The 14,301-nt window shown below is 38.7% G+C and overlaps 1 protein-coding gene across 3 annotated transcripts in view; it reads left to right on the forward strand.

Annotated features, from left to right (window-relative positions):
- The first annotated feature begins 2,414 nt into the window (after positions 1–2,414).
- The window catches only part of COMMD10 (COMM domain containing 10), a 245,342-nt gene continuing 233,455 nt past the window's right edge, over positions 2,415–14,301 (forward strand). For all 3 annotated transcript variants that reach the window (XM_078005113.1, XM_015140615.3, XM_015140617.3), the window contains exons 1-4: positions 2,415–2,483; positions 4,847–4,937; positions 8,722–8,832; positions 10,207–10,362. In XM_078005113.1, coding sequence (XP_077861239.1) covers positions 2,443–2,483; positions 4,847–4,937; positions 8,722–8,832; positions 10,207–10,362 — 399 coding nt within the window. In that variant the 5' untranslated portion in view covers positions 2,415–2,442. The remainder of the gene's footprint in view (positions 2,484–4,846; positions 4,938–8,721; positions 8,833–10,206; positions 10,363–14,301) is intronic.

Here is a 14,301-nt window from a genome sequence, read left to right on the forward strand (position 1 = left end):
CAACTAAAAGGACTTTTCATGGACATAGATGCCTATACTCCAGAGAATGCAGAAATGTCTTGGGTGAGGTTCTCATTTGAGGTGTGAAACTATTCACAGCATCACGCCTTTATAGAAACACGTGGTAATAAGAAGTAATCAGTCCATCATTGAAAATGAAGAGAATTAGAGTAAGTGGCCTCTGTGTCTACTGGAGACTTGCTTGTGTGAAAATCTTAAGAGGTCTGGGTTTTGTGTTCTAAGGAGGGTAGAGTATTTCTTTTACATACGTCACATTATTTAAATCGCATTAAGATCCAGAGGAACAGACATTATTCTCATCCCCATTACAGATTGAGAATGAGAAACTTGTTGAGGTTAAGTACTTTGTCCAAGGTTACACGGATTTGGGATTTGAGCTATCTTGATGCTCTTTTGCTCAAAATTCTGGCTGTATATTTTTAAGGCAATCAGAGGGTGAACTTCATTAGGGATCTGAAACAGTTTTAGTTGGTTAGTGGTTCTACTTTAGGAAAGGAATCAAGACAAAAGGGAAATGATTCAAAGAATGAGGGAACTGGGACCCTTTTAAGTTGCAGATGAGGTAATCTGTGTTTGGATCAGAGACCTATAATTTATGTAGATTCACATACATCTTTTTCAGATATGCATACATTGGGGACTGTAGAGTGTTGTGGAACTAAATGTATTTGTATGTGTTCAACACATTGTATAATTGACTCAATTATCCATGTGGAGATTATTCACATTTAATTTGCAATCTGGTTTCTCCTTTCAGTTAGGTTGTTCTTGGGCTGCTCCAGGAATGCCAACTAATTTAAATAATAATTTAAGTAAAACATAATTAGGAAGGAAAATTAAATTCAATTTTTTGGCAGCTCTTGAATATTCTACTGCTGAAATGTAACTAATCCATCCACTATCTTTTAATTCACCAATGCCTTTTTAGTACCACAGGATTTTATTGCTTTCCATAGATTATTGCAGTAGTTTCCAGGTAGCCCTCCTGCTTACCTCTTTCCACTCCAATCATCATTCTGCTGACAGCAACCTTCAAAAAAACCAACTCCCATTGCAAAATTTCTTTGCTTCAAAACATTTAATGGATACAAAAAACAACTTAATGGCTACCCATTTCTCACCAGATTAAGTGCACATGCCACAACCAGTCATTAAAGGCTTTTTCTAGTCTAAATTCCTGTTCTTCAAACGTCAAACCGTCCTTCTACTCTACTGACCTGAAACATATTGCCTCACCCTCCACACCTCTGCAGACCCACCGCATTTGCCACCTGCCCTAGGAAGCTTTTCCTGATCTTACCTCTGATGCCTTTCACTGCTCCCACATCTGAATTCCTTTAACTCACTCCATGTTTTTCTCAAAGGCAGATCAAGGTATTTATGCAAACATGGTGTCTCCCTAGTCTTGGATGAGGTCCTTGACATTACTCACTGCAGCGATTCATCTCCCCTGCTCTGCAGTGTCAGACTCTAAAGAAGGGTGCAACAAATACTTGTCCATTTAGACTGCTGGCAAACCCTGAGAGCAGGAATTTTGGCCTTTTGTATCTCCCGTGCCTAGAACAGCGCTTGGTACACAGTAGGCGCTCATTCATTGAACATTGCTGAAGGAATTGAACGTACATACTACAAGCCCTGCAGATGCAGATACAGGAGGGGGTGATGGCACAGTGCTTAGGGTGGAATTGGAGGCACCACCTCTCCTGAGGGGTGATGCGCAGCTTCCTGGGCAGGCTCAGGGGAGCTGGCTGAACCGCCTGCCTCTCCGCAGGCCAAACGCTGGAACCCACACATTACCTATCCAAGTATGTACACACAGGCTCACTTAAATCTGCCCTATTAAAAAAATATACCCACACACGCACACACCACGTATCCAAGCATCAAGCATGTACACATGGGCTTGCTTAAACCTGCCCTATTAAAAATAATATATATATATGCACATACATACACACACATATCTATCCAGGTCTGTACATGGACTTGCTTAAACCGGCCCTATTAAACACACACACACACACACACACACACACACACACACACACACACACACACAGGTCTGTACATGGACTTGCTTAAACCGGCCCTATTAAACACACACACACACACACACACACACACACACACACACACACACACCTGTCCACGTATGTACATACATATATAATACATAAATACAAAGACATATATATGCACAGACTTAAGTCCAACACGATTGTAGTGTCGGGAGGACAACTGGGCCGCCCTCTCCGCCCTCCAGGACTGCGGGACAGGTCTCCGGCCGCCGGGGTCGCAGGAGCCCCAGAGCTCTAAAGCGGCCCCGGCGCGGCTTGGGCCTTCCGGCTTTCCGTCCGCCGCGGCCGCCATTGGCTGGCTTCGGCGCAGCTGACAGACGGCGGCAGTGCGAGAAAGTCGAGGATGGCGGTGCCGGCGGCGCTGATCCTACGGGAGAGCCCCAGGTAGCTGATCCGTTAAGCTCCTGCGGTAGCGGGCTCGCACAAGGCTGACCTTGCTGCCTGCCGCCTGGCCGCCGCGGCGGACCCGGTTGGGTGGGGTGGGCTGCCGAGGTCGCGACGCTGGGTCTGCGGAGTGCGTGGGGCCGTGTAGCGCCTTTACCTTCACGGTGGTCCACCTGTGGGGCTCACAGTGCGCTTGGCAGCTGAGGTCTGTATGGAAGCGTGTGGTCTGCAAGCATGAGGTCTGCGTCACTGTTTGCGGAGTTTGGTATCAGAAGTTCCCGGGCGCTGCCTTGAGTGCTGCTGAATCACGTGGGACGGTATTCCGTTTCCGATTTCAGTTCCCGTTCGGACCCTGTGGTGAGAAAGGCTCACACTGGTGCTGGACCAACATGTGTTAATACCCCTTTTAAGTCAGGATCGAATATGGGACCGAATTTTTGATTGGTAACAGAATCTAGCCTGGCTTTGGTAGCATTTGCTTTTGTTTGCATTTTAAACAAATTTTTAGTTAATTTCTACTTATGGTAAATTAAGCTGGTTGTCCATGGTGGTGACATACAGTTCCCCTTTAACATTATTTAAGTAAAAAAAGACTTAATTTGTGAAAAAATAAGTAATAGTGCAGGTAGTGTGTGGATACAGAAAAAGTACTGAAGTATATAGGCAAAATAGTGTTCGGAAATAATTTCTTTGTGCTTGAATTGGGCAGGAATCTTCCAGAAGAAAAGAGTTATTTTAAAGTTTTTCCTTCTTCCTGGATTCCTTTTGTTACCAGTGGAGGGTGTCCAGGTTCTTGGCGTCTTGAACAAAGAACTGGAGAAGACGCACAAACAAAGCGAGGAAAGAATGCAGAAATTTATTGAAAATGAAACTACACTCTACAGTGTGGAAGTTGCCTGAGCATAGGGGCTGAAGGGCCCCTACAGAATTTTTGGGAATTTAAATAACCTCTAGAGGATTCCATTGGTTACTTGGTGTTCTCCCTATGTAAATGAAGAGGATGAAGTAAAGTTACAAAGTCATTTACTCCGCCTATGCCCTATATAGAGGACATTTCCTGTCATAGCTGAAGTGTGAATCAGCCTTATGTTCCCAGCCTCCCGACCCTATTTTCCTGCCTCACTTTGGTTCTGATTGCCAGTTTCTTTCCTCATACCAGTGTCTTGGGGAACACTGCTACATCAGTAAACAGTATCCAATATGGTGCAGTAAAGAATTGTTCTCATCTCATCATTTAAAGTTGATTGTTACAGGACAGGTGCTGTGGCTCATGCCTGTAATCCCAGCACTTTGGGAGACTGAGGCGGGCAGATGTCTCTTTTTTTTTTTTTTTTTTTCCTGAGAAGGCGTTTCCCTCTTGTGCAGGCTGGAGGGCAATGGCGCCATCTTGGCTCACTGCAGCTCTCCCCTCTTGTGTTCAAGTGATTCTCGTCCCTCAGCCTCCCAAGTAGCTGGGATTACAGGCGCCCACTGCCTTGCTCAGCTAATTTTTTTGTATTTTTAGTAAAGATGGGGTTTCACTGTGTTGGCTAGGCTGGTCTGGAACTCCTTGCTTCAGGTGATACGTCCTCCCTGGCCTTGCAAAGTGCTGGGATTATAGGCGTGAGCCACCGCAGGACTGATTGAGCTCAGGAGTTAGAGACCAGCCTGGGCAACAGGGCGAAACCCCATTTCTACAAAAAATACAAAAATTAGCCAGCGTTGTGGCCTGTGCATGTAGTTCTAGCTACTTGGGAGGCTGAGGCACGAGGATTCCTAGAACCCAGGAGACAGAGGCTGTAGTGAAGTGAGCTCATGCCACTGCACTCCAACCTGGGTGACAGAGCGAGACCCTATCTCAAAATTGATTATTATTGTAATAATGAAGTTGATTATTACAATCGAAAGAGGGTTTTAAAATAACTATGTCCTTAGTGACCCCAAATAATTTTGTACATAGTATTTGAAAAGTTACTTGCCTTGTAGTATTCTTTAAGTTTTTGGTGTAATTGCCATAATTGCTATTCCTCTCCTCCCACCACTTTCAGAGTTCCGTTTTTGGGTTAAGTGGTTATATAAACACTCTACTAGATTAATGCTCTTCCGCTGCAGAGTAGAAGCTTTCCCTAGTACTTTGGTTTGCCCAAAAGCAAGAGAAAATTTGCCAAATGGACCTTTTCAGCAGAAGTAATTTTGGGGGCATCTTTTTGGAAATGTTCAGGTTGCCCTGCCCTTTTTGCTGGCTGTCATCTGTTTTTCTTTATTTCACTCAGATTTACCATACAGCAATCAGAGTTGTTGGAATGAAAACTTAAGATAACTATAGAAAGTACAGTTCAACTTGGAAAGCTCATTTTACAACTTTGTTTTATAATTTTCTTTAGCATGAAGAAAGCAGTGTCACTGATCAATGCAATAGATATAGGAAGATTTCCACGGTTGCTCACTCGGATTCTTCAGAAACTTCACCTGAAGGTTTGTATTTTTGTGTTTCCACACCTTGTAATCTTCCTTCTGATTTAATTGAAAGTCTGATTATTTGGAGAACTTTTTGCAAAGCCATAACTTTTCCAGTATGTTCTTAGGGACACTGGTTCTGTGGAAGATTTGATAATGTTTTGTGGTCAAAAGTTTGAGAAACTCTGTCTTCAATAAAGTTAAATTTTTTAAATTATGGAACTTTTCAGAGTATTTTAGATGCTAGTGTTTGTGGTACGTATGTGAGGGTGATTATGGCAGGTAACATTTTCCAAATGTGTTTTGACCTTGGATCTGTTTTATTTTGGTATGTATTTTGGGACTAATGTTCTACAAAATCTACTTTAGGGAAAAATTCTGATGTCTTGGTTTGATTTTTCCCCTTAAAAATAATTCTGTGTTTTTTTCTATCAACTAGTATTTAATCTTTCAGTTAATTTTGTTCTTCTTTCACTTTTATTTTAAGGGTATGGTTGTTTTGGACATGCGAATGCTTTGTAATTCTCTACCTGGCCCAATCCAAGTTAATTTATCAAGTTATAAAAATTTGATTCCATCTGACGTATTTATGGAGCACACACTAACTGCTCTATGCAGTGCCGGGTATCATCATCCAGTGAGAACCAAGACTCTTACTCTTTCCTCTTCTTTTTCCTCGCCAAGAGCCAGCCTCAAAACCATGCCTTTCCCCTTCGAAGTGTCTTTCAAGTCCAAGTTCTCACAATTCTACGTCAAATCCTTATTACCTGTTTTTTAGATGACAATAGTTACCTTCAAACTGATTTCCCTGCCTATAGTCTTCTTGTTTTCTAGTGCTTCATAATACTATGTAAATTACTTTCTAATCTTTTTTTCCCTAAAACAAAGGTGGATTATAATTTTCACAGTGTTCAAAACCATCAGTGACTATCCATTGCCCCATGGAGAAAAGTTTAAAATGCTTAACATTGTGTACAAGTCCCATTATAATATGGTTGCAGTCTACAGTCTCATTTTGTAAGTGCTCCAGTTACACTGGATGGTGCCTATTTACTACAACATGCCATGAACTTTTTCAGCAATGTATCTATGCATATATTCTTTCCCTTGCCTATAAATGGCCTTCTTCTCTTTACTGAGTACCTGTTCATCCTTCAAGGATTTCACAGTCTCAGGCTCAGCAATTTGTTCTTTCTTCTGTGCTTTAATTCATTCTCACCTAATTTTAGTACTGCCTCATAAGTATTTGTTTCATGATTAGAAGGCAACCAAATCCCTTAAACCTATTAATGGGTCTTCCTCTGGTTTTAAATATCTTGAGGATTATGTCTTACTCATCTTTATAGTTCCCATTCCTAATACATTGCTACTAGTATAGTTGGCACTCAGTAAATATTCTTAGAGTTAATTATTTTCCTTGCTGTGGAAAACACAAAACAAACCTCAGTCTTCTATAATATATTCCTTTTTCTAAGGAATTTGTGATGTGGATGGAGAGAAAGGAGAAACTGCAATGATAGCAGCAACATTCTGTGGTATTTGCTATTCATAAAGTTACATTGGTTTCTTTTTCACTGGTGTGATGCTAATGGCTTTGTGTTACTAGCTCATCTAATCCTTACGGCAACTTGAAAAAGTAGGTACTGTGGTCATCTCTGGTCATCTTCATTTTATCTATGAGGTAACCAAGATAGAGACAGAGATTGGTTAAGTAACTTTCCCAAGGTCACACAGCTAGCTAGTAAGGCAGCTTGGCTCCGTAACTCTGTCCCTTATTACACGAAACCTCAAGAAAGGGTATAGAACATTTCATAAATTGGCCCAAAAGCGAATGTTGTGGGCTATACAGATATTCTGCTTTATTTCTTGAGCTGGTGGGTGCTTACTTGTGTGTAACAATATGGGACAAGAAACTCTTACACACATCTTTTGTTCTTCACACTGAGGGAGAATGGAGCACTTGCACAGAAAATTGTGATGTTTGTCTTTGACATTCTCAGTCATGTATGGAGTTGAGAATGATTTAGTATCTATCTTAGAGTTAACTGAGTGGCTGAAGAATTCCATGGAGGAGCTTGAATGCTTTGTCATCAGAGGTAGGGGAGTGGAGAGGAATAGAGGTGCTTGTTGAAAAGTGAAGTTACCGGTCCTGCTGGCATTTAATGTCCAGGTACTTTTAAATAAAGAAACATGTATGTGAATACTTGCCTGCTAAGAAAATGTCAGGAAAGGTGTAATTGTTTTTCTCCTGTACAGTTTCAGGGGATCATCTTTTAGAAGGGCTCCTATTTTGATAAGGGCTCTTCAGTCAAGTTTGCACTGCATTTCAGGATCTGCCAACTTTCTTTTATGTGCCCCGACTTCATCAAGTTGGCCTTTGCCTTGAGGCAGAATTCTTAGAATAGTGAAACTGAGGCAGGCAGATTGGTGAAGAGGTTTTGGGATTTTGTTGCGCCTCTACTGGTACTTTTATTTTACCAAGTTTGATCTGTTTATGGGCAGAAGATATGTTTTTGTCCAGACTGATTCCTTGGAATCCCGAGTAGGAATCAGTATGAGGGAACAAAGACAACTTAGGTATAGAATGTGGGCATGCCAGATTATGGATCTGGGAGTCCTCTTTGGCCATATTCCTGGCTCATCCTGGCATATACAAATACATGGATATTTTGTTTCTTTGTTTGTTACAATGTGTGGAGGCTGCTGCTGGTATTTAATGTCCAGGGACTTTAGAAATATTTTGCAGTGTTGGCCGGGCGCAGTGGCAGTGTTGGCCGGGCGCAGTGGCTCACGCCTGTAATCCCAGCACTTTGGGAGGCCGAGATGGGCGGATCATGAGGTGAGGAGATCGAGACCATCCTGGCTAACATGGTGAAACCCCATCTCTACTAAAAATACAAAAAATTAGCCGGGCGTGGTAGCAGGTTCCTGTAGTCCCAGCTACTTGGGAGGCTGAGGCAGGAGAATGGCGTGAACCCGGGAGGTGGAGCTTGCAGTGAGCCGAGATTGCGCCGCTGCAGTCCAGCCTGGGTGACAGAGCGAGACTCCGTCTCAAAAAATATATATATTTTGCAGTGTTTAGGGCAGTCCTGCACAAAGAATTGTCTCATTCAGCGTGCCAGCAGTTTGCATTGGGAAATACTAATGGAAGTCAGATGAACTTCCATAGCTGGGAACTTAGAAATAAACATTCGTGGCCTTTGCACTTCAGAAATAACTGTCACAGCTCATGCAATAAAAAAACTCATGTACTTGGCTTCATAGGAGAGACTTTGAGGCCCTCACACGAAGCCTGTTGAGGTAACAGTGCTGTATATCTAGTTTTGAGAGGTCAGTTCTCTGGGTTCCTGACCATGGCACACTAAAAATAGCAAACTGGGGGTTGGTTTGAAGATGCTGTCATGGGGCATGTAGGCAGCTTTAAGAAATGACTGCTGATCATGAGATGAAATGGAAGAGTTATGACAATCAGACCCAAGAAACATAAAAGGACAGAAGTCTTAGATTTGTTTTTGCTCTAGTTAAAAATCATCCATGTATCTCAGCAGTTCTTTAGGATACATGAGCCCCTTAGCACAGGGCTCTGAGTCACCGCAAGATATTTGTTGAATCTAATTTATTTTGTTTACAAAGGTCTAGAAATGAGCATCATACATTTTATAAATTTACATGCACATCAATTTCTTTTCACCATGTATTTTCCTTTAAAGTTCTCATCTCATATACGAATAAATGAATCTTCTGTCAAGTATGAATTTTGAATATCTGAATATGTGCTAATAGATTGCTATTTGTATTATAGGCTGAGAGCAGTTTCAGTGAAGAAGAGGAAGAAAAACTTCAAGTGGCATTTTCTCTAGAGAAACAAGATCTTCACCTAGTTCTTGAAACAATATCATTTATTTTAGAACAGGTATTTTTGTTGCCTCAAATTTTCTAACCATGATTTGTTTACTACATATTTGTATTGTTATGATATCTTTAACATTCTGTTTTTTTAATTAAAAAGTATGCAAGATGGAAGCTGTGAATATATTTTAGTTAACAATTTCAATGTAAAAATACCTGAATATTATAAAGTATTTGAAAATATGAATTGAGACTTCATTGATTTGAGACAGTTATGAAAGATTTTAATTCGTTAGTACTTGGTATAATGGAAAAATGGACGTATTTTACTTAAGATATTAAATGATTTGGGGGATGTATTGACTAGGCTGGTAAGACAGACATTTAGAAAAGAAGTATTGTCATGTTATGTGCTACTAAGCTGCCTTCTGCATCCCTTTTTCTCATCTAAATTCACTTCATGATTTAAGCTGCTATTCAAGGCTCATCTCCTTTGCTTGAGCTGTGACCCCTTATACTTTCAGTCTTCCTTTATTTGGATTTTTAAAAATCCTTGGCTCATCACAGTAGAGCACACTGTTAGTCTTTCAGCAGTTCATATGTGTTAGTTATGCCTCCTTCACCAGATTCTAATTTGTGGGGAGCAGGATCATATTTTTGTGTATCTTATATAAGCCTAACACATTGGTGGGCTTAAAATAGATCCTCATAAATTCTTGTTGGTTGATTAAAAATAATATTTGTGAAATAAAAGTTTAAATAGTTTTGTAACTTCATGAGCATTTTAATGAACATATTAAGAGGACAAGCTGGCAGTTATCTACTACAGCCCTACATACATTATAGATCACAAAGATAAATGCGGTTCTAATTTTTGGTGGGTGTTCAGTAAGAGAAAAGGATCATTGAGTAGGACAGCATAGCATGGTGTTCTAGAATAATGTAAGGAACAGAACTGGCATCACTGTTAAAATTTTTTACAACTTTTAATTATATAGCCTGTAGAAAATTGATAGATAAGGTAATTTTGAGAAAGTGCTTCTTGGAAAAAAATTGTTAGTTGGGAAACAAAACTGTTGTATACTTATTTGAAATGATTAAGTGAAATAAATGAAATCTTAATTAGGGTACTATTTACATAGCCAAAGCAAAGAAGAAGTTTTTTGGTTATTAAGTGGATTTAGGATTACTTAAAGCATAGGCAAAAATGAAAAAAAAATCATCTTGAATAATTTAGGCCATTTAATCTTGAATCTTCCAGCTCTTGGTCATGTATTTTATTATTTGTAAAATAACCAAAAATGTCTGTAATAGGACCATGAGGTTTTTTTTTTTTTTTTTTGACTTAAGTCATTTAAAAATAATTTTGTACTTATTATAGTTTAAGGTTTCTGTATGAAGATGAGGGACATATGTAATTTTTTTTTCTTTTTAATAGGCAGTATATCACAATGTGAAGCCAGCAGCTTTGCAGCAGCAATTAGAGAACATTCATCTTAGACAAGACAAAGCTGAAGCATTTGTCAATACGTGGTCTTCTATGGGTCAAGAAACAGTTGAAAAGTTCAGGCAGAGAATTCTGGCTCCCTATAAGGTATAGAACATACTATCTTAAATATGTTTTTCAGTAATGTATGGCATGAATTATTACACCTGAAGAGTTTTTAAAGTGATAATATTTTGATTTGAGAGGTAGAGTCAGGCGAAAGAAACACAGATGCTCCTCAACTTACAATGGCCTTACATCCTGATAAACCTGTTGCAAATTGAAAATATCCTAGGTCAAAAATAGAGTACACTCTAGAGAATCAGTTGTTTACCCTTGTGATCACATGACTGACTGGAAGCTATAGCTAGCTGCCATTGCCCAGCATCACGAGAGAATATCATACATATTGCTAGCCCAGGAAAATAGAATTGCTAGCCCAAGAATTCAAAATTTGAAGTATAGTTTTTACTGAATACATATTGCTTTCACACTGTTATAGAGTCAGAAAATTGTCTGATATGGTCCCTGACTTAAGTTTAGATTTTACAGTGGTGCAAAACTATTGCAATTTCGACATACTTTTACTTTTGATCTCTTCCTGGGCTAGTGATGTGTGGCACATAGATACTCCTTTTTTTGGAGGCTTTTGAAGATGGCTGACTAGAGACACAGGACACTTCTCCACAAAGAAGAACCAAAATAGTGAGTAGGTAATCACACTTTAAATAAATCGTCTAAAAGAGAATGCTAGAGTTCAGCAGAGAAGTGACCGGAAACACCTGAGGAGAGGGAGGAGAGGTGGACAGCCTTGCTAGGATCAACCAGAAGCCTGGAGAGGCTCCTCAGTGTAGAGTTGGGGTAAGTGAGAGATCCCTAGGTGTCCACATTCTTGCTGCAGACTCCTGTAATCCTAACTGTGGGGGAGTTCTTGAACCCCATGGGCCCCAAGACTGGCACAGGGAGCTCCGTGAAGTTCGTGCAATGGCATTGCTCTAGAAAGGGTGCTCTTGCTGGATTCTGTGCACCCCCTGAGTCTTAGGCAACTGGAGCATGGCTCCATTTTAAGAGTCTAGTCCCTGTCAGAAACAGAATAATCTTAAAATTTGTGTGAAACCAAAAAATAACCCAAATAGCCAAAGCAATCCTAAGCAAAAAGAACAAAGCTGGAGGCATCATCTTCCCTGATTTCAGCATTTATTACAAGGCTATAGTAACCAAAACAGCATGGTGTTGATATGAAAGCAGACTATATACCAATGGAACAGCATAAAATACCCAGAAGTAAACCCATGTATTTATAGCCAACTGATTTATTACAAAGGTGCCAAGAGCATACACTGGGGAAAGGACACCACCTTTAATAAATGGTGCTAGGAAAACTGGATAACTATGCAAAATAATGAAATGGCCCTTCTCTCTCACCATATAAAAAATCAACTCAAAATCGATTAAAGACTTAAAGACTTAAACATAAGACCCACAACTATTAAACTACTAGAAGAAAATAGGAGAAACACTCCAGGACATTTGTCTAGGCAAAAGTTTTATGGCTGACATTCCTAAAACATGGACCAAAAAAACCCAAAATAGACAAATGGAAGTATATTAAACTAAAAATCTTCTGTACATTAGAGGAAACAATCAACAAAATGAAGACCCAACCTGACAAATGGGAGACAATTTTACAAACTATTGACTTAGCAAATGACTAATATCCAGAATATGCAAGGAACTTAAACACCTCAACTGCAAAAGAACTAATCCCATTTAATGTGGACAAAGGATCTAAACAAATGCTTCTTGAAAGACAATATATAAATGGCTTATAGGTATATGAAAAAATGCTTAACATCACTAATTATCAGAGAAATGCAAGTCAGAACCAAACATGCCGTATCATCTTACCCCAGGTAGAATGGCTATTAAAAAGAGAAAAAAATAATGGATGCAGGTGAGGATGTGGAGAAAAGGGAACTCTCATATGCTTTTGGTGACAGTGTATATTAGTACAGCCATTATGCAAAAGCAGTATGGAGATTTCTCAAAAAACTAAAATTAGAACTACCACACAGTCCAGTAATTCCACTATTTGGTATATATTCAAAGGAAAGGAAATCAGCATATTAAAGAAATATTTGTACCCCTGTGTTTATTGCAACAGTAAGAAATCAACCTAAGTGTCCATCAGTGGATGGATGAATAAAGGGAATTTGGTATAATTACACACGAGAATAATATTCAACCATAGAAGAGAATGAAGTGTTGTTTGCAGCAACATGGATAGAACTAGAGATCATTATGTTACATGAAATAAGCTAGACACAGACAAATATAACAGGCACTCACTCCTGTGTGGTAGCTAAACAAGTTGATGTCATGAAGATAGAGAGTAGAATGGTAGTCAGCAGAGTCCCAGAAGGATGCATGGGATGTGGGGCCGGAGGGTGGATGAATGGAAGTTGGTTAATGGGTACAAACATATAATCAGAAGTAATAAGTTTAATGTTTGATCGTTTAGTATGGTGCTTATAGTTGACATCAATATATTGGTCATTTCAAAATAGCTAGAATTGAGGAAGTGAAATGTTCTGAACATACACAAATGATAAATGCTCATGGTGGTGAATATATTAAATACCCTGACATGATCATTACACAGTCTATGCATATAAGAAAATATCCCACATATCTCATAAATATGCAAAAATGTTATGTATTGATGAACAAATAGGCTTTGTATTAGATGATTTGGCTCAACCATAGGCTAATGTAAGTATACTGAACATGTCCAAGGTCAGCTAGGCTAAGCTGTGATGTTTGGTAGATTAAGTGTATTAAATGCATTTGTCAATTATTATGTTTTAACTTACAGTAGATTAATTGAGGCATAAGCCCATTGTCAGTCAAGGAGCATCTGTATATTCTCTAGAAGTCTTCTATGAGATATATTATTTGCACATATTTTCTCCTAATCCGTAGTTTTCGTTTTCATTCTCTTTAACAGTATCTTTCCCAGAACAAAACCATTAACTTTGATGAAATCTGTTGTTTTTTTTTTTTTTTTCTCTTTTCGTGATCCTACTTTTGGTTTTCTAAGAATTTGCAGCCTAATCATGACACAAATATTTTCTCTTTTGTTTTCTTCTAAATGTTTTACATATATATATTTTATGTTTAGATCTAAAATCCATTTAACGTTAATTTTGTATGACACAGAAAGTGCAGGTCAAAGTTCATTTTTTCTACGTGTGGATGTTCATTTGATCCAATGTGATTTGTTGTTAAAATTATCATTTTGTCATTGAATTACAATGTGTTTGTCTAACATTTGATATTTTTGTGTGAGTCTTTTTCTGGAATCTCTCTTTGATTTCATTGACCTATTTGTCTATGCCAATATCACACTGCCTTAATTATTATAGCTTAATAGTAAGTCTTAAAATCAGGTATTATGAACCCACTGACTTTTTTCTTCTTTTTCGTAATTGTTTGAGCAATCCTAGTTTCTTTGCCTTTTCGTATACATTTGAAAATCAGCTTTTGTATGTCTGTAAAAAATCCTGCTGGGGTATTGATTGGGGTTGTGTTTAATTTGGAAATAACTTTATTGAGAAATGACTTTTTAACAAGTATTGAGTATATCTATTTATTTGGATCTTCTTTGATTTCTTTTATCAGTGTCTTTTGTTTTCAGCATATCAATCCTGTACATATTTTCTTAGGTTTGTACCTTAAGTACTTTTTCTTTCTGTCTTTTTTGTTGTTGTTGTTGTTGTTGTTGTTGTTGAACTATTGGTAGTATTTTTCAAATTTTGTTTTCCAATGGCTTATTGCTAGTATATGGAAATACAATAGATTTTCTATACTGATCTCTCTCCTATAACCTTGGTGAATTCACTAATTAGTTTTAGCAGCTTTCTTATAGGTTTTTTGTGATTTCCTTTGTAGACAGTCACATTGTCTGCGAATAAAGACAGTTTCATTTCTTCCTTTTCAATCTGTACCGTTGTTATTTTTCTTATTTTATTTTACTGACAAGGACTT

Source organism: Macaca mulatta, chromosome 6, assembly GCF_049350105.2.
Source record: "Macaca mulatta isolate MMU2019108-1 chromosome 6, T2T-MMU8v2.0, whole genome shotgun sequence".
Taxonomy (NCBI): Eukaryota; Metazoa; Chordata; class Mammalia; order Primates; family Cercopithecidae; genus Macaca; species Macaca mulatta.